The sequence below is a fragment of the Coregonus lavaretus genome (assembly GCF_964263955.1).
Source record: "Coregonus lavaretus genome assembly, chromosome: 14".
Taxonomy (NCBI): Eukaryota; Metazoa; Chordata; class Actinopteri; order Salmoniformes; family Salmonidae; genus Coregonus; species Coregonus lavaretus.
Window position 1 is genome coordinate 32,678,252 of NC_140001.1, and position 24,293 is coordinate 32,702,544.

At 43.4% G+C, this 24,293-nt stretch overlaps 1 protein-coding gene across 1 annotated transcript in view; it reads right to left on the bottom strand.

Moving 5' to 3' along the window:
- The window catches only part of piwil2 (piwi-like RNA-mediated gene silencing 2), a gene marked incomplete at both ends in the record, with an annotated part of 37,425 nt that extends 14,262 nt beyond the window's left edge, over positions 1-23,163 (bottom strand). The window contains 17 exons of the mRNA XM_084176381.1: positions 868-984; positions 1,892-1,993; positions 2,396-2,584; positions 2,862-2,975; positions 9,454-9,594; positions 9,888-9,980; positions 10,305-10,389; positions 10,633-10,821; positions 11,546-11,659; positions 11,768-11,848; positions 14,623-14,747; positions 15,012-15,129; positions 15,263-15,373; positions 15,580-15,810; positions 16,307-16,421; positions 22,383-22,485; positions 22,708-23,163. Coding sequence (XP_084032507.1) covers positions 868-984; positions 1,892-1,993; positions 2,396-2,584; positions 2,862-2,975; positions 9,454-9,594; positions 9,888-9,980; positions 10,305-10,389; positions 10,633-10,821; positions 11,546-11,659; positions 11,768-11,848; positions 14,623-14,747; positions 15,012-15,129; positions 15,263-15,373; positions 15,580-15,810; positions 16,307-16,421; positions 22,383-22,485; positions 22,708-23,163 — 2,484 coding nt within the window. The remainder of the gene's footprint in view (positions 1-867; positions 985-1,891; positions 1,994-2,395; positions 2,585-2,861; positions 2,976-9,453; positions 9,595-9,887; positions 9,981-10,304; positions 10,390-10,632; positions 10,822-11,545; positions 11,660-11,767; positions 11,849-14,622; positions 14,748-15,011; positions 15,130-15,262; positions 15,374-15,579; positions 15,811-16,306; positions 16,422-22,382; positions 22,486-22,707) is intronic.
- Positions 23,164-24,293: the final 1,130 nt, after the last annotated feature.

A 24,293-nucleotide genomic window follows, 5' to 3' on the forward strand; every position in this document is an offset into this window, starting at 1 on the left:
TTATCATGATATCCTTCTGCCAGGTAGGCATAGGCTACTTTGTAGTTAACATTTAATTGAGAAGGTTTTAGGGAAAGCCTTTCCATCTACCAGAAGACGGTTGTCATTACGTTAGCATCATCGATAACAGCTACACAAAGTGGTAGACAAACGCACACACAGACAGGGGCCGTTACCTCTTCAGAAAGTTGAAGGAAAATACAAATCACTGATGCATATTATTCATGTTTTATGATAATCTTGGGCAAATTACATTTAGTTGATTTCCTACTAATAAGTTCAATACATTTTGGAATATTGTTGAATTCCGTTTTAATCTCTGAATTCTGGGATTCCATCCCACGTTCTCCGCAACAAGAATTGTATAGGGCCCTACAACCTGTAGCTGTCTGATGGCAACACATAATCCTGGTCACATCTCTCCTCTGCTCCAGCCGCCCCAAGGGTAAAATGAGGTGCCCCACCTTTACCAGAACTGTGAGTGGCAGGTAAAACATTTTAACAGCTGACTTGACAAAAATAACAAAACCCCTTACCTCTTCAGACTGTGTACTGAAAATGTCATTTTGCAGTATAAACTCTACTTGTTTTATATTATCCCATTGGCATTTGTATGTCACTTTCTTTAACGGTAAATTGGTGTTTATTTTGTACATTACACTATAAAATATGATATTTGTGACTTGTTCTGAAATCCTGATTCTCTCTCTTTATCTTATGCAAAGCTTTAATTCTGACTTGAATGTTTCTCTGGCTCCATCAACCCACTGTCTCCATCTGGTGGACACATAGCATCCCTACACCTAAACTTAGAACACAGTCAACGTCAGCCAAAACCTTACCAGTAGAGAAGAATATAACACTAACCAGAGGGACGTTCACGGTCCACAGCTCTCCCCCCAGTTTGCAGTTCATCTGCAGCAGGATTTTCTGGGCAACGCTCCTCAGCTTTTGGGGTTGGGAGATGGTCCGGATGTTAATGGCCTACAAAGCCAAAGAGATGAACATTTTTCATTTTAGATTAACCTTTGCATTAGGCAGCTGATAAACCTTTTGTGTGCTTATCAAAAGCTATACATTGTCTGAACATCTGTTTCCTCAATTTTGGTTCCTTGCCTCTTTCCCTGAACCTTACACCTTCAACATTCACAGATCTTTGCTTTATCTTGGACAGGTTGCAGTTGTAAATGAGAACTTGTTCTCAACTGGTGCAGTTGTGTAAAGTAGGCCTATTTAAGTAAAAATACTTTAAAGTACTACTTAAGTATTTTTTATGGGTATCTCGACTTTAATATTTATACAACTTTTGACAAAGTTTGCTTTTACTTCACTACATTCCTGAAGAATGTACTTTTTACTCTATACATTTCCCCTGACACCCAGAAGTACTCGTTACATTTTGAATGCTTAGCAGGACAGGATAATGGTCCAATTCACACACTTATTAAGAGAACATCCCTGGTCAACCCTACTGCATGTGATCTGGCAGACTCACCAAACACACGTGTCGTTTGTAAATGATACCTGAGTTTTGGAGTGTGCCCCTGGCTATCCATGAATTTAAAAAACAAGAAAATATTGCTGTCTGGTTTTCTCAATATAAGGAACTTGAAATGATTTATACTTTTACTTTGACACTTCAGTATATTTAAAACAAAATAATTTTAGACTTTTACTCAAGTAGTATTTTACTGGGTGACTTTACTTTTACAAAAGTATGACAATTTGGTACTTTTTCTACCACTGCCGAGGTGTAGGCTAAGCAAAATAGTGCTGGCACCTAACCATATTATTTGAACGTTTACTGTATGTTGTGCGTTTGTTGTGGAGTGGACTATCCTGGCTAAATGAAGATCAATAGTGAATTGTCTGGAGGTGTGGCAGAGTCAACCTGAGAGGGCACGGGACTCTGGACGCAGCACAGCTTCTTGATGGCACTGTAGAGGTCGTCTCTGTTGCCTGTCATGATGCACACTACCAACTGCACGTTGGGCTGAAAAATGGGCCACGATAAAAAAGAGAAAGCTCATTATAATAGATTCATAATTAATAGGATTTATATAGCACTTTTCCACATCAAAGCGCTTTACAACGAAAGGACAAATCTCCTAACGCCCAGCGTTTATGTATTACTGATGTGAATAACTCACACAGCATCATAGAAATAACCACAAAGTTGAGGGACATTAGTGAAACGAATTAACCTCCACATTTTTACTAGTCAAATGTTTGAAGTAGGCTCAAAGGTTTGGGGTGAAACAGAGGTTGGGGAAATGTTCAGAAAAATGTACTCTATTTCTCTTCATGGCCTATACAGCTTCTGTGATTCAATAACAACAATTGTTTGCAAAAAAAATGTTCTAAGGTGCTCAGAGGCGGTAGTGTCATGTCCTACTTCACTAGTGAGCTGGGAGTGGATGCTCTTGACGTAGGTCTCGGTGCGGTCGTCCCTCAGCTCCACGCGGATGGGGCGATCCATCCTCAGGCCCATGGGTCCGGCCACCTTCCCAAAGCAGGACACTAGCTCCTCGGCCTGCTCGGCACAGCGCCACGGGTAGAAAATGGCCCAGCAGTTCATGGGGATCTGAGAATCAAACAGAACGGGCCAGAGGAGAAGTGTGAGCCTGAAATGTCATTATTCCCTATATAATGCACTATTATTGGCCAGAGCCAGGCTGATTTCTTGTTTCCTCCGTTTCTTTTTCTTCAACTAAATCACGTTTTAAGTGGCTGCGTAGAAGACTGAATTTCCTTAAATCAACCCAAAAACAGACTGCAGTACAGACAAAAATTACGGTAAGCTAGTCATTCCCCTGACATCATTAGTGTGCTGTACTTTACCCTTTTACCCTGAGACTCACACAACTGATGGAAGCATCTCTGATAACCTCCCTGGACCAGCTGACATCAGCTCCGGTGACAAAGGACGCTGACTGCAGACAGATGGTCTCCAGGGGCAGAATTCTTCCTGTAGTCTGGATGGAACAACAGTGAAGGATATTCGTACTTTAACTAAATTTGGTACACAAGCTGCAAACATTGTTAAGACTCAACATATGCAAGAACATTCATAGACCACACTGTGGTGCTATAACGGGCACATGCTTATATCTCTTGATCTGTTTGACTCAGTGTGATGAAATATGGCACACATGCTCAGGGATATGAGTCTAGCTAACCCACGCAATCGCAGACACCACTGGCCCGATTTTGACTAAACTTGGGTCTTGCCATAGAGATCCGCCATTTACTAAATTACACTGATTGGCCCAAGGGGGGCGCTGCATCATTTGTGGGGGACGACATGTTTACGGTTGCCTTGTTTTTCTTACTTCTAAGTTGTTTTTCGAAGGCTAAACTCAGCTACAACGTGGCCCCTGGGAGCTGTGCTGGGAGGTTTTCTGCATACAGGACAGGCCCAATACACCCAACCATAGCATCATAATCATTAACTGTGCATTTAATTTAAACACACGACTGACCTATTGCTGTCCATTTTACCTTCCATGGATTTCACTGACGACGACCCAGCACCTGACCATTTTTTAAGAATGTGTGAGTGAGCATGTTGTATATTATGTCATGAGCTGTGTGGAGCCTCACCACTAGGGTGACGACATTTAAAATACCCAAATGCACAAAAACAGGATGATTTTGCGGGACATTTGCGGGTCAGTGTAGCAGATGGTGTTAAACTATATAGCCTTTATTTTGTTTCAATCAAAGCAAATTCTACCTCGTGGTGCGTGCGGTTGAGTTTTGGCCACATTACATCATTTTTCTAAAATCTCATAAACCAAAAACACCACCTAATTTCTTAACAGTAATGTTATACCAGGGCATAAAATTAATACCTGCCACCTGCCAAATGTGGGTAGGTTTAGGTATTGGCGGATAAGAATGTCTATTTCACCAGCCACGTTCGCGGGTGGTCAATTTGCAGGGCTCTACAGTGAGAGCATTAAATTCGCAAATAAAAATAGTCAAAAGTCAAGTATGAGCACACGTGCGCGTTAGGGTTAGAAAAATGCTGCAGTACCTGTTTTCAAAGTATTTCTGCTCTTTTGTTTCATAGCTGCTAATTGCACAAAGAAATACGAATCCTATATCCCACCACGAGCAGAAACTGCCTGGCATAGGAGATGTGCGCAATGAGTGAAGTGCTGATGGATTCATTTTTGGAGGCACCGGCACAGGCATAAAAGTCAGTCTATTTTACTCAACAGTCTACAAAGTTAGACTTTGTCCTCGTGTTTCTTGGCTATTTACATTGTTTTGTTCACAAGTTCGGTTGTTTTACAAGGTTAGTTTGAGTCTACTGCTTCAACTGATAGCGAAGAGACATCCTAGCCAGATCACAAATCTCACACAAACAAACGTGATAGGACTCGAGTGGCCCCGTTACCACGGTAACCTCCAGGCCTTAAAGGGGCAGCTGAAGATTTTTTCTCTGATATTTTGATTATTAAAAGACTCAGGTCACAAAAAATGAAATTGAGCATTATACCACATTACTTCTTACTAATAAACTCAGCAAAAAAAGAAACGTCCCCTTTTCAGGACCCTGTCTTTCAAAGATAATTTGTAAAAATCCAAATAACTTCACAGATCTTCATTGTAAAGGGTTTAAACACTGTTTCCCATGCTTGTTCAATGAACCATAAACAATTAATGAACATGCACCTGTGGAACGGTCGTTAAGACACTAACAGCTTACAGACGGTAGGCAATTAAGGTCACAGTTATGAAAACTTAGGACACTAAAGAGGCCTTTCTACTGACTCTGAAAAACACTAAAAGAAAGATGCCCAGGATCCCTGCTTATCCGCATGAACGTGCCGTAGGCATGCTGCAAGGAGGCATGAGGACTGCAGATGTGGCCAGGGCAATAAATTGCAATGTCCGTACTGTGAGACGCCTAAGACAACGCTACAGGGAGACAGGACGGACAGCTGATCGTCCTCGCAGTGGCAGACCACGTGTAACAACACCTGCACAGGATCGGTACATCCGAACATCACACCTGCGGGACAGGTATAGGATGGCAGCAACAACAACTGCCCGAGTTACACCAGGAACGCACCATCCCTCCATCAGTGCTCAGACTGTCCGCAATAGGCTGAGAGAGGCTGGACTGAGTGCTTGTAGGCCTGTTGTAAGGCAGGTCCTTACCAGACATTACCGGCAACAACGTCGTATCTGGGCACAAACCCACCGTCACTGGACCAGACAGGACTGGCAAAAAGTTATCTTCACTGAGTCGCGGTTTTGTCTCACCAGGGGTGATGGTTGGATTCACGTTTATCGTCGAAGGAATGAGCGTTACACCTGTACTCTGGAGCGGGATCGATTTGGAGGTGGAGGGTCCGTCATGGTCTGGGGCGGTGAGTCACAGCATCATCGGACTGAGCTTGTTGTCATTGCAGGCAATCTCAACGCTGTGCGTTACAGGGAAGACATCCTCCTCCTTCATGTGGTACCCTTCCTGCAGGCTCTTCCTGACATGACCTTCCAGCATGACAATGCCACCAGCCATACTGCTCGTTCTGTGCGTGATTTCCTGCAAGACAGGAATGTCAGTGTTCTGCCATGGCCAGCGAAGAGCCCGGATCTCAATCCCATTGAGCACGTCTGGGACCCGTTGGATCGGAGGGTGAGGGCCATTCCCCCAAGAAATGTCCGGGAACTTGCAGGTGCCTTGGTGGAAGAGTGGGGTAACATCTCACAGCAAGAACTGGCAAATCTGGTGCAGTCCGTGAGGAGGAGATGCACTGCAGTACTTAATACAACTGGTGACCACACCAGATACTGACTGTTACTTTAGATTTTGACCCCCCCCTTTGTTCAGGGACTTATTCCATTTCTGTTAGTCACATGTCTGTGGAACTTGTTCAGTTTATGGTTGAATCTTCATACAAATATTTACACGTTAAGTTTGCTGAAAATAAACGCAGTTGACAGTGAGAGAATGTTTCCTTTTTTGCTGAGTTTACATTTCTTGTTTTAGAAATAGTACACAGCATGGTCATCTGTTTGTGTTTTTTTTTATTACTTAACTACGAATTTTTTTATTTTGCCTGGTAAAAAATCTGAGTGGCTGGTAGATTTTTTAAAATCTACTGTACCTGCCACAGTGGCTGGTAGACCAAAAAGTAAATTTTAGGCCCTGCGTTATACTATGCTATTATATTTGGTTATGTAGAATACTAATTAATCATTATGTGATCTTCCAAGACAATGATTCAGCTTTGATCTAAACTTTACTAACCAAGCACCATTGTGAGAAGTAGCGGAATGTGTCACTACACTTAGCAGTCTGCGCACTGAAGGAGCAATTGAAGTGCACCTACTCTACTCCTTTGCTGCGCAAAATTTGGTGATGCAGAAACGAGAGACCACAAAATCTGGGAATATTTGGCCAAGGAAACCTTTCTGGTTGGTCTCAGGGAATGTAAAACAGGTAGGAAGGAAGAGTTAAAAACGGGATTGAGTGAAGTAGCAGCAAATATGTTGAATGAGCAACTAATGAGTACGAGAGCCTCACAAGTTTGACGTAATTACCATATACCTTTCAGTCTAATATGGATATTTACCTACTTTTGTAGCTCTTCATCAGAAACACGGTTTTTATAAGTAGTTAAGAGGTCTAACTGTCCTCTCCAACTTTAGCCCGAAAGGATTTGAGAAATATAATTGGTTGACGATAGGCCTATGACATTGGCCTACGTCTAGTCATATACACTACATTTACGTCATTTAGCAGACACTCTTATCCAGAGCGACTTACAAATTGGTGCATTCACCTTATAGCCAGTGGGATAACCACTTTACAATTATTATTATAATTTTTTATTTTTTTGGGGGGGGTGGGGTAAGGGGGGGGTGTAGAAGGATTACTTTATCCTATCCCAGGTGTTCCTTAAAGAGATAGGATAAAGTAATCCATACCAAAGGTATGTGGACACCTGCTAGTCAAACAGCTCATTCCAAAATCATGGGCATTAATATGGAGTTGGTCCCAGCTTTGCTGCTATAACAGCGTCCACTCTTCTGGGAAGGCTTTCCACTAGATGTTGGAACATTGCTGCGGGGACTTGCTTCCATTCAGCCACAAGCGTATTAGTGAGGTCGGGCACTGATGTTGGGCGATTAGGCCTGGCTCTCAGTCGGCGTTCCAATTCATCCCAAAGTGTTCGATGGGGTTGAGGTCAGGGCTCTGTGCAGATCAGTCAAGTTCTTCCACACCAATCTCGAAAAACAATTTCTGTATTGACCTCGCTTTGTGCACGGGGGCATTGTCATGCTGAAACAGGAAAGGGCCTTCCCCAAACAGTTGCCACAAAGTTGGAAGCACAGAATCTTCAATTTTTTTTAACATTTTTAGTAATTTAGCAGATGCTCTTATCCAGAGCGACTTACATTTAGTGTAAGTCTAGAATGTCATTGTATGCTGTAGCGTTAAGATTTCCCTTCACTGGAACTAAGGGGCCTAGCCCGATCCATGAAAAACAGCCCCAGACCATTATTGCTCCTCCACCAAACTTTACAGTTGGCACTACGCATTCGGGCAGGTATTCGTCAAACCCAGATTCGTCCGTTGGACTGCCAGATAGTGAAGCTTGATTCATCACTCCAGAGAACGCTTTTCCACTGCTCCAGAGTCCAATGGTGGCGAGCTTTACGCCATTCCAGCCGATGCTTGGCATTGCGCATGGTGATCTTACATGCTGACCACACCGTTCGCGTGCATGTTGAGTTTGTCCATCCACACCAGACGCAAATCAGGACATGCAGGTTGAAATATCAAAACGAACTCTGAACCAACTATATTAATTTGGGGACAGGTTGAAAAGCATTAAACATTTATGGCAATTTAGCTAGCTAGCTTGATGTTGCTAGCTAATTTGTCCTGGGATATAAACATTGGGTTGTTATTTTACCTGAAATGTACAAGATCCTCTACTCCGACAATTAATCCACAGATAAAAGGGTAAACAGAGTTTGTTTCTAGTAATCTCTCCTCCTTCAGGCTTCTTCTTCTGATTTCATATGGTGGTTGGCAACCAACTTTAAGGTGCATTACCACCACCGACTGGAGTGTGGACCTCAATTCATCTTTTAATCACCCACGTGGGTATATGCTCCTAAAAACCAATGAGGAGATGGGAGAGGTGGGACTTGCAGCACGTCAAGTGTCACAAATAGAACCAAGTTCTATTTTAGCGCCTGGCTACGCAGACGCTCGTTGACACGCGCGAGCAGTGTGGGTGCAATGATTGAATAACATGTATGTGTACATTTATTTTGCAACGCTCTCGCACTCGAGGCGGGCAGTGTGATCAGCATGTTAGGCTTGTGTGCGGCTGCTTGGCCATGGAAACCTATTTCATGAAGCTCCCGACTAACAGCTATTGTGCTGACGTTGCTTCCAGAGGCAGTTTGGAACTCGGTAGTGAGTGTCGCAACTTCAGCACTCGGCGGTCCCGTTCTGTGAGCTTGTGTGGCCTACCACTTGCGGCTGAGCAGTTGTTGCTACTAGATGTTTCCACCTCACAATAACAGCACTTACAGTTGACCGGGGCAGCTCTAGTAGTGCAGAAATTTGACGAACTGACTTGTTGGAAAGGTGGCATCCTATGACGGTGCCACGTTGAAAGTCACAGCTCTTCAGTAAGCCATTCTACTGCCAATGTTTGGAGATTGCACGGCTGTGTGCTCAATTTTATACACCTGTCAGCAATGGGTGTAGCTGAAATAGCCGAAATCACAAATTTGAAGGGGTGTCCACATACTTTTGTATATATAGTGCATGTTTTCATAAGCGCAACATGACTGCAAGAGTCAGGTCGGAATGTCGGACTGAAATACGGGACAAATTTAAAAAAAATTCTAAATTTGTTGTTATTGAATTTGTTGATAAAATACGGGACATGATTGTTTGGTAGCCGGACAAAGGGCCAAAATGTGGGACTGTTCCGCATAATCCGGGGCATGTGGTCACCCTAATCACCACTATGGCTTTGGCAGTATACCATATATACCGTATACTGGGGTATTTTGAAATAGCGCCAAATAAATGATCTCCAGCTCAGGGCTCCAGCTATGCATTTGGTTTGCTAACTTGCTAGATGCCAGATCAAGCTTCTTGGTTACAGCAGAGACAACTAATCCCCTCCTGGATCAAGATCCCTGATGACTTAATTTTATTTGTGCTGTTTTTCTTATTTTTTTGTAAAGAAATAGCACCCCTTGTGTACATTGCCGGTAATACCGAATACCCCGGTATGGTACAGGAACGGTATGAAGGTATGACAATCTGGATATAGCCCCACCCTACTCACCACCAGATAAATAAATGTTAATTTTGTCTTTCTATGTGCGACTTTAGCTATACATCTAATTTGTCACTGAGATAAATGAAATGTACTGTTTGATTGTGCAGTGTATGCTCACCACCAGGATGTCTTGGCTGATCTCCAGGCCCCAGCGTGCCAGCTCCGTCTGGGCCTCTGGGTTGGTGTTGATGTTCTTCAGGAGCTGCTTCAGGGAGTGAGTGTGCTGCTCACTACTTACATTGATGTGCATCGTCAGGTCCTGGGATGGTAAAACCGGCACTTTCAGATTCTATACAGTACTATACCCATAGAAATAGATTTACTCTATGACTTTCCCCCCCAGTTACTATGTGACGTGTCTGGGTACATATAGTATTTGCCCCCCCCCCCCCCTATTCAATTGATTTCATTTCTTTGAAATAAAACAAATTGGCTGGTTACTATTGTTATCAAATGCTGCCTTATCAAAACAACTGTGTTGCCTTCATGTACTGTGGATGTCATAGAACACTCCCCAGGGAGGAGAATGCATTGCCGACACAATGATTTTACCTTCATGGCGCGGAAGTCCTTTCTCATTTTGTCAGGGACTCCAGTCATGAAGGAGAGCTCAGGCAGAAGCAGGATCTCGCCAGTTATGACTTGCTGTAAGACAAAAACATAAAATTAAATATAATGTATATTGTATCTTTATGGCGAAAATGTATCCAACGCAATAAAAACTCAAAGGACTATCTTATAAAGCATGTGTGATAGTAGAACAGATGTTGAAATTAATCTCAATACTGACTCAAGCCACAAGGTGTCATTCTGTTCCAAGGATACAGACAAGTATTTTGTTTCAGGGTAGTTGGGTGTGTGAGGAAAGACAACATCCTATTTTGAGATGAATATGGAATAAATAAGTACAAAAAGTTAACTATGTCAAGATAAAGCTACATTTCATGATATCCTTAGAAATAGTTTTACCTTTCCCCCAGGCTTGGACCTCTCTTTGGGTCGATGGATAAGCATTGGTTGGTCCATCTCTTTTATGGTGATGCCGTAGTTTTTGCTGTTCAGATTACAGGAAAAAAGTAAAAATACACACAAGTGTTTCCCCTATATTCACACAGCTGCTAAATTGTTGCCACCACTACAAAAAAATATGTAATTTTCTTTATATATACATATTTCTGCAGAGGCGCTTTTAAATGGATAGTTGTTGGCTCAATGACTGGAAGTCTATGGGAACAGCTAGCATGCTATTGCGCTAACGCTAGTAGAACTCTGCATAATGGATGCCACACAGCCTTACCTGTAGTACTCAACGAAAGTGGTCGTGGAGCCATTGGCCATGGTGAAGGTGTCTTTGGGGGACTTGCCCCACTCAATGTCGTCGATGCGGTAGGTGCGGTTGTTGTATCGGGTGATGACAATGCTGCCGATCAGCTCTTTGGTGCACTCATCCTGGAAGCTCTCCCTGCTTTGCTGGTAGATCACGTTCCTGGAAGGCAGAGGGGTCAAAAAGTCAAAGGTCACCAATCAGGGCCCCGCAAATCACCCCAATTTGGACTGAAAATCACCCCATTTATGGCCTGCATGTCAGCCCATTTATAACCTCCAAGTAAAAAAAACAACAAAAGACAAAAAACAAGGGAATAACACTCGCACTTGTCTTTTTATACTAGCACTGACTTTGCTGATAACTACTTTGAGGAAAAATGTACTTACTATAATATGTGGTTGTCTCACCTAGCTATCTTAAGATGAATGCACTAAGTCGCTCTGGAAAAGAGCGTCTACTAAATGACTAAAATGTAAACCCATTTCTTCCTTGCATGTGACCCTTTAGTGCCCTAGCCTAGACATAACCCCTCAGTCTCAAATCCCTGAGGTAGTTTTAAAGTGGTTGAGACATACTGTGTCCAAATCTCTATGAGCAGGCAGATTCAAGCTTATTGATGTGTGTTGAAATATACATGGTGTATCAATGAATATGCTATTTGTAAATAGGTCTATGACCAGGGGTAAAAATATGGCCTGTTTAAATGTTTATGAACTCATCACGTACTGCAGACAGTGCATCATGTGGACATACACACCATGTGAACAAATAGCTGGCAAGAGAAGAGATTTATCATGCATATTTTAGAGTATCACACAAGTTAGTCAGTGATGTAATGTAACCATGGTTCTAAGTGTTGTAAGGTGCACTGAAATGATCTCACATGCAGTCGAGGACAGAGTCATTTCGCAGCACTTTGTGGGACACATCCACCTGGAGGTACAGGCCTCCGTCAGTGTGCTTTATGCACGTCGAGTAACCTGGCCACACCTGCAGCCTAGGTTAACAGAAGACAGAAACCAAGCGGCTTGAGTCAGCTGCTATTATCATTGAGATTTCAGTTGGAGTATAATTTCTCGATCTGAGGGCAAATCTAATTACTTACCGATGTTTCCCAAGTATGACTGCGCTTTTTGGATCGTAATGATTACGCCCCACAAGCTTCAGTCCCAGGATCTTCATTACCCTTGACAACACACAGGGGGAGAACATTAATGTCTCATTGCACCAGACAAAGTTCACGTTTGGTGTAGCCAGCAAGACGTCTTTTTTTTTTTGGGGGGGGGGGGGGGGTTACATATTTGTATACTAAACAAAAATATAAAACGCAACATGCAAAGATTTTAGTGACTTACAGTTCATATAAGGTAGTCAGTCAATTGAAATAAATAAATTAGGCCCTATTCTATGGATTTCACATGACTGGGAATAAAGAGATATGCATATTTTGATCACATATACACTGCATGGCCAAAAGGATGTGGACACCCCTTCATATTAGTGGATTCGGCTATTTCAGCCACACCCGTTGCTGGCAGGTGCATAAAATCGATTACATAGCCATGCAATCTCCATAGACAACAATTGGCAGTAGAATGGCCTTACTGAGGAGCTCACTGACTTTCAACGTGGCACCGTCATAGGATGCCACCTTTCCAACAAGTCAGTTCGTCAAATTTCAGCCCTGCTAGAGCTGCCCCGGTCAACTGTAAGTGCTGTTATTGTGAAGAGTAAACATCTAGGAGCAACAACGGCTCAGCCGAGAAGTGGTAGGCCACACAAGCTCAGAGAACAGGACCGCAGAGTGCTGAAGCGCGTAAAAAACATCTGTCCTCGGTTGCAACACTCACTACCGAGTTCCAAACTGCCTCTGGAAGCAACGTCAGCACAAGAACTGTTCCGTCGGGAGCTTCATGAAATGGGTTTCCATGGCCGAGCAGCCGCACACAAGCCTAATATCACCGCGCGGCTGGAATGGTGTAAAGCTCTCATTGGACTCTGGAGCAGTGGAAACGCGTTCTCTGGAGTGATGAATCACGCTTCACCCTCTGGCAGTTCGACGGACGAATCTGGGTTTGGCGGATGCCAGGAGAATGCTACCTGCCCGAATGCGTAGTGTCAACTGTAAAGTTTGGTGGAGGAATAATGGTCTGGGACTGTTTTTCATGGTTCGGGCTAGTCCCCTTAGTTACAGTGAAGGGAAATCTTAACGCTACAGCATACAAACATTCTAGACAATTCTGTGGTTCCAACCTTGTGGCAACAGTTTGGGGAAGGCCCTTTCCTGTTTCAGCATGACAATGCTCCCGTGCACAAAGCGAGGTCCATACAGAAATGGTTTGTCGAGATCGGTGTGAAAGAACTTGACTGGCCTGCACAGAGCCCTGACCTCTACCTTATCGAACACCTTTGGGATGAACGCCGACTGCTAGCCAGGCCTAATTGCCCAACATCAGTGCCGACCTCACGAATGCTTGTGGCTGACTCGAAACAAGTCCCTATGTTCCAACATCTAGTGGAAAGCCTTCCCAGAAGAGTGGAGGCTGTTATAGCAGCAAAGGGGGGGACCAGCTCCATATTAATGCCCATGATTTTGGAATGAGACGTTCGACGAGCAGGTGTCCACATACCTTTGGCTATGTAGTGTACCTTAAAAAAAAGGTAGGGCCGTGAATCAGAAAACCAGTCAGTATCTGGTGTGACCACCATTTGCCTCATGCAGCGCAACACAATTGATCAGGCTGTTGATTGTGGCCTGTGGAATGTTGTCCCACTCCTTTTCAATTGCTGTGTGAAGTTGCTGGATATTGGCAGGAACTGGAACACGCTGTTGTACACGTCGATCCAGAGCATCACAAACATGCTCAATGGGTGACATGTCTGGTGAGTATGCAGGCCATGGAAGAACTGGGACATTTCCAGCTTCCAAGAATTGTGTACAGATCCTTGCGACACGGGGCCGTGCATTATCATGCTGAAACATGAGGTGATGGCGGGAGATGAATGGCACGACAATGGGCCTCAGGACTTTGTCACGGTATCTCTGTGCATTCAAATTGCCATCAATAAAATGCAATGGTGTTCGCTTATGCCTACCCATACCATAACCCCACTGCCACCATGGAGCAATCTGTTCACAACGTTGGCATCAGCAAACCACTCGCCCACACAACGCATTACAAGTGGTCTGCGGTTGTGAGGCCGGTTGGACGTACTGCCAAATTCTCTAAAACGATGTTGGAGGCAGCTTCTGGTAGAGAAATGAACATTACATTCTCTGGCAACAGCTCTGGTGGACATTCCTGCAGTCAGCATGCCAATTGCACGCTCCCTCAAAACTTGAGACATCTGCGGCATTGTGTTGTGATAAAAACTGCACATTTTAGAGTGGCCTTTGTCTCCAGCACAAGGTGCACCTGTGTAATGATCATGCTGTTTAATCAGCTTTACATGTTGCGTTTATGTTTTTGTTCAGTGTATAATTCGCTACTTCAGTGAAAAAGCTTCAGGATTTAGAGGGAAATTGAATGTTTTAAAAGAAGTCTAGTTTTGTGTGTAAAACAACTGAAGCCCATCAAAGCATGTTTTTACATGAAGCCATCAAGCAAGCACAATAGATGAGAAGAGATTAGCTACTGACTGACAATATGGCTGCACTAAGGCCAGCTTCCCACAGAGAACTTCCCTCATAGGTAGACCACAGGCCTTTTGTTGAAAAACACCCCCAATTTCTCCTAATTTAAAGTGAAGAGGTCAATTAGTGGTAGACAATTAGCGGTTCATATTGCAGCACCAGGGTGTATTTATTAGATTGAAAATGGAAGCCACCAGACTGAAACAGGGAGGGACTACCTGAACTTGTCCAATAAGAAACATTGTTTTCCATTGTAAAATATTTTGCTACGGTGTGCCCTAATGATGGCTAAGTTTTGCCCTAATGAATACGGACGGCTCTGTTACCTTCTCAGCACCACGTTGTAGAAGGGGATGCACAGGTCAGAGTTGGGTGGCAGGATCTTAGTCATCTGGACCTTGATGTCAACCTCCTGGTTGTCAGTTCGTCTCTCACTCTTCAGGTGAACCACCTGTATGGAGGAAAGATTAGACCACAACAGGGGGCACAGAGGAGAAGATGGCTAAAGACAGGAGTGTAGCTGCACTATGTGCCACATCGGTATTGAGCGTTAACGTTGGGTCTAGTTGAGTGAAAATACACAGTTACTATAACTCTACACTCATCAATTCTGTAAGCAGCTATTCCCATATTGTGTATTTACAAGTATAAGCCAATTATTTGCACATAACTAATACACATCTACAGTCACAGACATCAGAGAAAAGTGACCTACCTCTTCCATTTTCACAGGGAGGTAGAGAATTGAGCCGTCAAACGCAACAACCTCCCCAGTGGTGGGGCGATGGTCCTTCATCATGCCAAATCGCATACCCATCGACTCCACGTTGGGACTGAAAAGTGGGACAAAATGTAATAAGTTACTCCTCTTCAACAGACCAAATTATATTTCCAGAGTAGATATTTTACCCAGGAATGCTGCGTAAAATATGAATGTAACACTTTTTTCCTAATACATGTACCTACATGAAAGTGACATGGTACTGATAGACTGCCTCGTTCCTGCAGCGAATGGTGATGTGGTTCGAGCCTATGGCCAATGGTGTTCCTTTGGTACCAGTCTTGTGCAATGTTTCACTGCAAAGGGAGAGGAAATAACCTTTCAATGACTAGGCCTAACAATAGTTAGTCATAAAACACAATTCATAATTGACATAAATTAATTTCTGCCTCATTTGACTGCCTTCAACAACAGTAACATTTAAAGCAACATCATTTACTTCATAATAATAGACGGTTTCATAACATGGTTTCACAAATAATGGTACTTGGATGGTACTTACCAGGTGGCCTCCATCTTAATTTTTCCCTTGGTTGGAGAGCTACCTGGAGTCATGTGGGCCTCGTTGGGTGGGGCTGGAGGGGGAAGAGGGGCATCGGGGGAGACAGGATGGGAAGGGATAGGGCAAGGAGGGAGAGCAGGGGGCACAGTGGGCCCCCTTCCAGTACCCAAGAGGGGCATCGATGCTTGCCCCATTCCTTCCATCTGAGATGGTACACCTCGGCCAAGGAAGCTGCAGACAGAGACAGACACATTACAAGTTCTTAGTAAAAAAAAAAAAACACGTAATTCCCAACTATAAGTGTGTGTTAAATAATATGTAGAGAAAAAAAAGGCAATTTGCTATTCAACATTAATAATAAGTTCTGTTATCGAATCAATCTTACTGCTTATCCATTTTTCGAAAGAAAAAAGTATATATTTTTATTATCTGGCCTAGTTGTCTTTGAATTATCATGAACGAACTGTGACAATGACAGTCACATGCACACCAAAAAGTCTGATTACCTCCACATTAACAATGGATAATTCAATAATAATTTGAAATGAGATGGGCATATAAATGAGGAGAATGGAGATATGCGAGAGGTACCTGTGTATGTGCACAGCATGAACAACGCATTCTAGAAGCATTACTGCCAGGTCCCTAAGGACCTTAGTAACATGGAGGAATTGGCCTGCTTTAGCCACAGGTTAAGCCGCAGGGTTTGAACTCATCACCTCCTCACCTGCTACCTTGGCCCATCATGTCCTCAGGGAATCCATCTCCACCCGGGCCGGCGACTGCCACCGCTCCAACAGGGGCTGTCTGTGGTTTGAGCTCTGCTCCAAAAGCACCCCTCCCTGCACCAAACACCAGTGAAAAACACACCAGGGGATTTAATGGATTCATCCATCTCCTCCATCCTGAGGACTCAGTTGGAGCTTAAGGAAATCAAGCAAGCTCACTAAATATTTTAAAGCTAAAATTACTATTTGATTCGGTCACGGAGTGCCTAGAACTTAGAGGCTACAGGGGCTTGCGAAACTATTCCCCCCCCCCCCCGTGGCATGTTTCCTATTTTGTTGCCTTACAACCTGGAATTAAAATGGATTTTTTGGGGGTTTAATTTACACAACATGCCTACCACTTTGAAGATGCAAAATATTTTTTCTTGTGAAACAAACAAGAAATAAGACAAAAAAAACAGAAAACTTGAGCGTGCATAACTATTCACCCCCCCCAAAGTCAATACTTTGTAGAGCTACCTTTTGCAGCAATTACAGCTGCAAGTCTCTTGGGGTATGTCTCTATAAGCTTGGCACATCTAGCAACTGGGATTTTTGCCCATTCTTCAAGGCAAAAGTGCTCCAGCTCCTTCAATTTGGATGAGTTCCGCTGCTGTACAGCAATCTTTAAGTCATACCACAGACTCTCAACTGGATTGAGGTCTGGGCTTTGACTAGGCCATTCCAAGACATTTAAATGTTTCCCCTTAAACCACTCGAGTGTTGCTTTAGCAGTATGCTTAGGGTCATTGTCCTGCTGGAAGGTGAACCTCCGTCCCAGTCTCAAATCTCTGTTTCCCTCAAGAATTTCCCTGTATTTAGCGCCATCCACCATTCCTTCAATTCTGACCAGTTTCCCAGTCCCTGACGATAAAAAACATCCCCACAGCATGACGCTGCCACCACCATGCTTCACTGTGGGGATGGTGTTCTCGGGGTGATGAGAGGTGTTGGGTTTGCGCCAAACATAGCGTTTTCCTTGATGGCCAAAAAGCTCAATTTTAGTCTCATCTGACCAGAGTACCTTCTTCCATATGTTTGTGGAGTCTCCCACATGCCTTTTGGCAAACACCAAACGTGTTTGCTTATTTATTTCTTTAAGCAATGGCTTTTTTCTGGCCACTCTTCCGTAAAGCCCAGCTCTGTGGAGTATACGGCTGAAAGTGGTCCTTTGCAGCTCCTTCAGGGTTATCTTTGGTCTCTTTGTTGCCTCTCTGATTAATGCCCTCCTTGCCTGGTCTGTGAGTTTTGGTGGGCGGCCCTCTCTTGGCAGGTTTGTTGTGGTGCCATATTCTTTCAATTTTTTAATAATGGATCTCCGTGGGATGATCAAAGTTTTTGATATTTTTTTATAACCCAACCCTGATCTGTACTTCTCCACAACTTTGTCCCTGACCTGTTTGGAGAGCTCCTTGGTCTTCATGGTGCCGCTTGCTTGGTGGTGCCCCTTGCTTAGTGGTGTTGCAGACTCTGGGGCCTTTCAGAACAGGTGTATATATACTGAGATCATGTGACAGATCATGTGACACTTAGATTGCACACAGGTGGACTTTTTAAAACTAATTATGTGACTTCTGAAGGTAATTGGTTGCACCAGATCTTATTTAGGAGTTTCATAGCAAAGGGGGTGAATACATATGTACGCACCACTTTTTCGTTATTAATTTTTTTGAATTTTTTCATTTCACTTCACCAATTTGGACTATTTTGTTTATGTCCATTACATTAAATAAAAATCCATTTAAATTACAGGTTGTAATGCAACAAAATAGGAAAAACGCCAAGGGGGATGAATACTTTTGCAAGGCACTGTATGTTGGATAAGGCAAATCTATTTATTGCGTACCAAAAATGGTTTAACTTTAGTGCATCAGAGTTTATGTTTTTGCGCATTATTCCTAATTCCTATTTTATTAGTGTTTATGTCCTCTTGTTCTCATGTTGTCTTTTTGGTCTTGTCTCCTGTGCTGTGTGCACCTTCCCATTTACACCAGAGATCTGTAGATAATGATGAGATGCACATGTCGCCACCCTAACAATGGGAGTGGTTGTCCTTAAGGCGGGAAGGCAGGCAGGGTCCAAAATAAGCCAATAGAAACGCAAAATCATGGGCATCAATATGGAGTTGGTCCCCCCTTTGCTGCTATAACAGCCTCCACTCTACTGGGAAGGCTTTCCACTAGATGTTGGAACATTGCTGCGGGGACTTGCTTCCATTCAGCCACAAGCGCATTAGTGAGGTTGGGCACTGATGTTGGGCGATTAGGCCTAGCTCGCAGTCGGCGTTGTAATTAATCCCAAAAAGTATTCATTGTATGCTGTAGCGTTAAGATTTCCCTTCAGTGGAACTAAGGGGCCTAGCCCGAATCATGAAAAACAGCCCCAGACTATTATTCCTCCTCCACCAAACTTTACAGTTGGCACTATGCATTCGGGCAGGTAGCGTTCTCCTGGCATCCGCCAAACTCTGATTTGTCCGTCAGACTGCCAGATGGTGAAGTATGATTCATCACTCCAGAGAACGCGTTTCCACTGCTCCAGAGTCCAATGACGGCGAGCTTTACACCACTCATGCATTACGCATGTTGATCTTAGGCTTGTGTGCGGCTGCTCGGCCATGGAAACCCATTTCATGAAGCTCCCGACAAACAGTTATTGTGCTGACGTTGCTTCCAGAAACAGTTTGGAAATCGGTAGTGAATGTTGCAACCGAGGACAGACGATTTTTACGTGCTTCAGCACTCAGCGGTCCCGTTCTGTGAGCTTGTGTGGCCTACCACTTGACGGCTGAGCCATTGTTGCTCCTAGACGTTTCCACTTCACAATAACAGCACTTACATGCTGACCAAAATAAATGTACACATACATCTTATTCAATCATTTCATCCAAACTGCTCGCGGGCCCCAACGAGCGTCTGCGTAGCCAGGCGCTAAAATAGAACTTGGTTCTATTTTTGACGCTTGACACGCTGCAAGTTCCACCTCTCCCATCTCCTCATTGGTTTTTAGGAGCATATACCCACGTGGGTGATTGAAAGATGAACTGAGGTCCACACTCCAGTCCAGTTGGTTGTGTTAATGCGCCTTAAAGTTGGTTGCCAACAGCCATATAAAGTCCAAAGAAGAAGACTGAAAGAGGAGAGATTATTAGAAACTACCTGGGTTTACCCTTTTATCTGTGGATTAATTGTCAGAGTAGAGGACCTTGTGCATTTCAGGTAAAATAACAACCCAATGTTTATATCCCAGGACAAATTAGCTAGCAACAGCAAGCTAGCTAGCTAAATGGCCATGAATGTTTCATGCGTTTCGACCTGTCCCCAAATTAATATTGTTGGTTCAGAGTTCGTTTGGATATGTCAACCTGCGTGTCCTGACCGCGTCTGGTGTGGATGGAAAAAATCAACATGTGTGCGTGCCCGTTCTAGACAGCATGTTACAGAACAGGTGTATATATATAAATGTGACAAACTGACTTGTTGGAAAGGTGGAATCCTATGACGGTGCCACGTTGAAAGTCACTGAGCTCTTCAGTAAGGCCATTCTACTGCCAATATTTTTCTATGGAGATTATACGGCTGTGTGCTCGATTGTATACGCCTGTCAGCAACAAGTGTGGCTGAAATAGCCAAATCCACCAATTTGAAGGGGTGTCCACATACTTTTGTATATATAATGTATTTTTCCTGAATTCAGATTATTGCTGACTGTTTAAAAGGCAGTGTATTTGACCTTTAATTGTGCAACAACACTTATTTAGAGAAAACATTTTTAAAACTCTCTCTCGTGAATCGCCCATAAGTTTGAAAAAAAAATGTGCGATATGATTTTTAGGCCATATTGCCCAGCCCTAATCAGAGTGCATCAATATGATTGATTTCCAATCTTCTACTTTATTAAATGTAAAGGCTAACCATTACTCTTAACCCATGCCATTTGAGCTTGAGGGTAAAACTTGATATCTTCCCAGTTAGTTTGATCCAGTATTCCTTAATCTCTAGGCCGTGTCCCAAATGGCAACCTATTCCCTACGTAGTGCACTACTTTTGATCTGCCCCCATACTATTGGCCCTGGTCAAAAGTAGTGCACTACATAGGGAATGGGGTGCCATTTGGAATACAAACCTGAGCTGTGTTCGAATACTCATACTAACTGCACTAACTGTACTATTTGTGACGTGAATTGAGTATATAGTATGCTTATTGGTCATAGTATGGATATAGTATGCCAAAAGTTCCCGGATGTCGTACTAAATTTGCCAAAATATGAAGTATACAAGCAGTGGACCCTATTTCTGTGCTTTTAGGGCCCATAATGCAATACTTCAGAAAATGGGCGTGGCTTCATAACATTTTCAGATTTGAAGAAACTGGCGGAAAATATGCAGCCGAAGTCTGACTGGAGCAGATACAAATTCATTGCTTTAACTAATTATGACAAATGTTAAGAAAATGTTGAGCAATGTAATAAAGTAATGACTTTTCAACTAAGTTACATTACGTTGGCTGACAATTTGTTAGCTACGCTGTCCTTACAAACTGCATTGCATTACAGCAGTATGTTAGCTAGTTACCTAGTTACCTAACGTTAGTTGGCTACTAATACATCGAACTTGCCAGACAGTATATTAACTATCTGCTATCTAACTAACTACCCAACGTTTATTGACTTGATTATTCACATTCTTAGCTAAGTGGTATAGTCGTTGTGTGTTTCAATGGACATTGTTAATTCTGGCTATCTACTCCAATTTCATAGCACGCTCGTCTGAGTGTGCCAGAGCACAGAATAACTGATGAATTTACGAACGCTCAACACCCGTTGAATATTGCCGGTGTCAGTAAATGTCGGCCAAAAAAAGCATAATTAAATTGTTGCCAGCAGCACAGTGTGGGGATCTATTTTCTTATAACTAGATGTGATGCCTAGCTTAGAAAGAATACATTAATGATTAAACATAATAGGTTTGTGCTGTACTGATATAGATTGGTCAACATAGCAAGCTGTGATTTTTGTGAGGAACTATTAGGGGGTAGGCCGAGACAGACTTGTGTCTCACATACACACACTGCCTCTTTGTTAGACCGCTCAAGGACATGTGTTCTGCTACAAAGATGTCTGAGGTTGCTGACTCGGGACAAGTTGTGGAGATAACAATTAATGCCTGGCAACAGTGAAGCGCCAAGGGGCTGGGACCAGCCTGTGCGCCAACGATAGGCTGAGTAAGTCTAAACCACGCTCAGTCTCTACTCTGATAGGCCAGCAGGGAGCGGGAAATATCTCTGTCAAGAGTATTTAAAGAAGAACTTATAACAAATGGACCAGTTCTCTGTCTGCCCTGCGTGGTATTTCAGTGGACCCGTATATACGAACATCATATTTACCATTGAAGTGTTTTGCATTAATTAAAATACTAGTCTATTTTAGAAGACGTGTTGACCTCTTTTGTTCCAATACCAGATTTGAATTGACGCAACTTAACAACAGTTACAGTCACCAACACTCTGGAAAACATGAAAACAGCCTAACCAGCTCTGCTAGGGCGAGTAAAATGGTCAGTGAGGTGTTCTCTCATTTGTGTCTGGAAGTAGCTAGCCAACGTTAGCTTGGGTGCTTGACTGCCGTTGAACACTCGGATCAACCCTACTCCTCCGCCAAAGCGTCCAGTGTGCGCTCTGAACGCTCTGAATTTACTAACGGACAATCTGACAACGCTCTGGATCTACGAACGCCCAGAGCGCACTCTGACACTCCAGATTGAATTTACGAACACACCCGAAATCGTAAAATGTCTAGCTAGTCATTTGTTATGCTAACAAGCTAGCAAGAGGTTGCATATCAACAGCATCAACTTCCGGTAGACAGGCGAAGCGCTCGTACGCTCAACTGAAACAATACTGTTTGTTTACAGTATACTAAAATGAACTAATAGTATATAGTATGTAGTATATACTCATTAAGTATGTAGTATACAGTATGTTAGTATGGGGTATTCGAACACAGCTCTAGTGTTTCATAAACTCAAGATTACTCACCCACTGGCGGCGCTCCCCTGCCCCAGGTCTTTGAGGGCTCGATCCCCAAGCCTCTGAACATGGACACCAGCGACGACCCCTGGCCTTGGGTGGGCATGTCCACCTGCCAATTACAATATCGTTACAAGAGCTATAAGAGAAAAAAAAACTTAGCTCAAATGGTATTTAAAAAAAATAATCTCTAATACTTCATCTGCCCTTGATTGAGCTTGCCTGGTGCAATGGAACTAATAGAATAGTCCCATAAATGGAAACCACCTTGAACCCTGGTCTTGGTAGAAGTTAGGAGAAAGACTTTACTAACCCCAAGGAACACAACACAAACCTGCTTGGTTACTACTTCCTCTTCTGCCTGCAGACTTGGCATCTCTTCAGGTTGACCTGGAGGGGCTTGTCCGGGGTGAGGCCCCAAACCAAGAAGGGGTGCCCCTCTTGCCACACCTACTGTCGGCTCAGCTGTCGAGAGAAGCCGCCCTCTAGCGCGGCTAAGTCCACCATCTTCTGATGTAGGCATGGGTATCCCCCTGGCAAAGCCAATGGAGGGCTCGCTCACTGGGAAGGGCACTCCTCTCCCGTACTGCATAAGCGGTGTATCACCAGGGGTGGTGAAACCCCTGGCTCGTCCTAAGCCAGCAGACCCATCTGCTGCAAACAGCAGGCCTCTGGCTCGTCCTATTGCTGGCTCATCTGACCGCAGTCCTCGCCCCCATGCCTGCTGCTGCAGCCAAGGCAAGCGGGTCGCACCAGGGAGGCCTGGGAAACGAGGCTTCTTTGGATCCATTCCAGCTAGCCCCTCTCACATGCAATGCCTGTGAGGTGCAAATGAAAAAGCTTATTGGCAAGAGGATTTATGGAAACTTGCTAAAACATGTGAAGGCTCCAGATGGCATGTCATTTGTATTTTGTCGTAATGAAAGAACAAGCTACTTTGCTAGTATCAAAACGTTTATGATAGACATATTGATGGGGCAAAAGACAGGAAGGATCTTGCTGAGTGTAGCTAACTCAATCAGAGGGACAACCACCTTTGAGTTGAGTACAATCACCAAGCCAATTATCGTTAACATCAGGGCAAAAGTTGCAATGTCAATCTTGATGCTCGCGCAAGCGGTTGCAGCCAAGGGGTGTAATCATTAAGCCGATTCTGTTGCAAAACGTTTTGCAACAGAAACCGTTTACACCAAACTTACAAAATGTTAAATGGTTTCCATAACGAATACACCCCATGTTGGAATAGCTAGCTACCTGCCTGTGTATTTTCTCCCTAAAATGTATGAGACTAATAACTACTAGCTAGATGGTTACATTTCACACCAACATCAAAGGTAAATTCAATATTGCAATAACTAGCAATTTATATTTTAGCAAAAGCGAATGAATGTTAACAGGTGCGTCATTAGCTAGCTAGCATGCTTGCTTTTGATTACAAGCACATGCACCGGGGGAAAAACGGGAGCCGAGGTAAACTCATTTTTAGGAACTTAAATGCTTATTTCGTTGCGTCGTACGTTCTTTACTAGTCAAACAGAACTCCAAACCTTATTTTCATCAACTTATGCTGATTTTACATGCGTTTGGAGGACTTTCTTCTCAATATTGATACCGACCTTTTGCTAGCTGTCGTCTAAATTACCGGGAAACGTTTGGATGTCTGGACACGCCCATGGTAATAAACTATTGGTTAATCGAACAAATTTGTCAAAGTGTATTGGCGCTCGAGAGCTGTCAGTAACCAGGTTTCCATCCAACCCTTTTATGGAGTAAAGTATAGGCTACATGTCGGAGACAACATTTTATGAGAGGATTGATGGATGGAAACAGAACGTTTCCCGGTAAAAGGTGGAATCTTTTTGTGTCGGTAAAATAAATTATGCGAGAAATGTCGGTGGAAACGCTTGTATGCGCAAATAT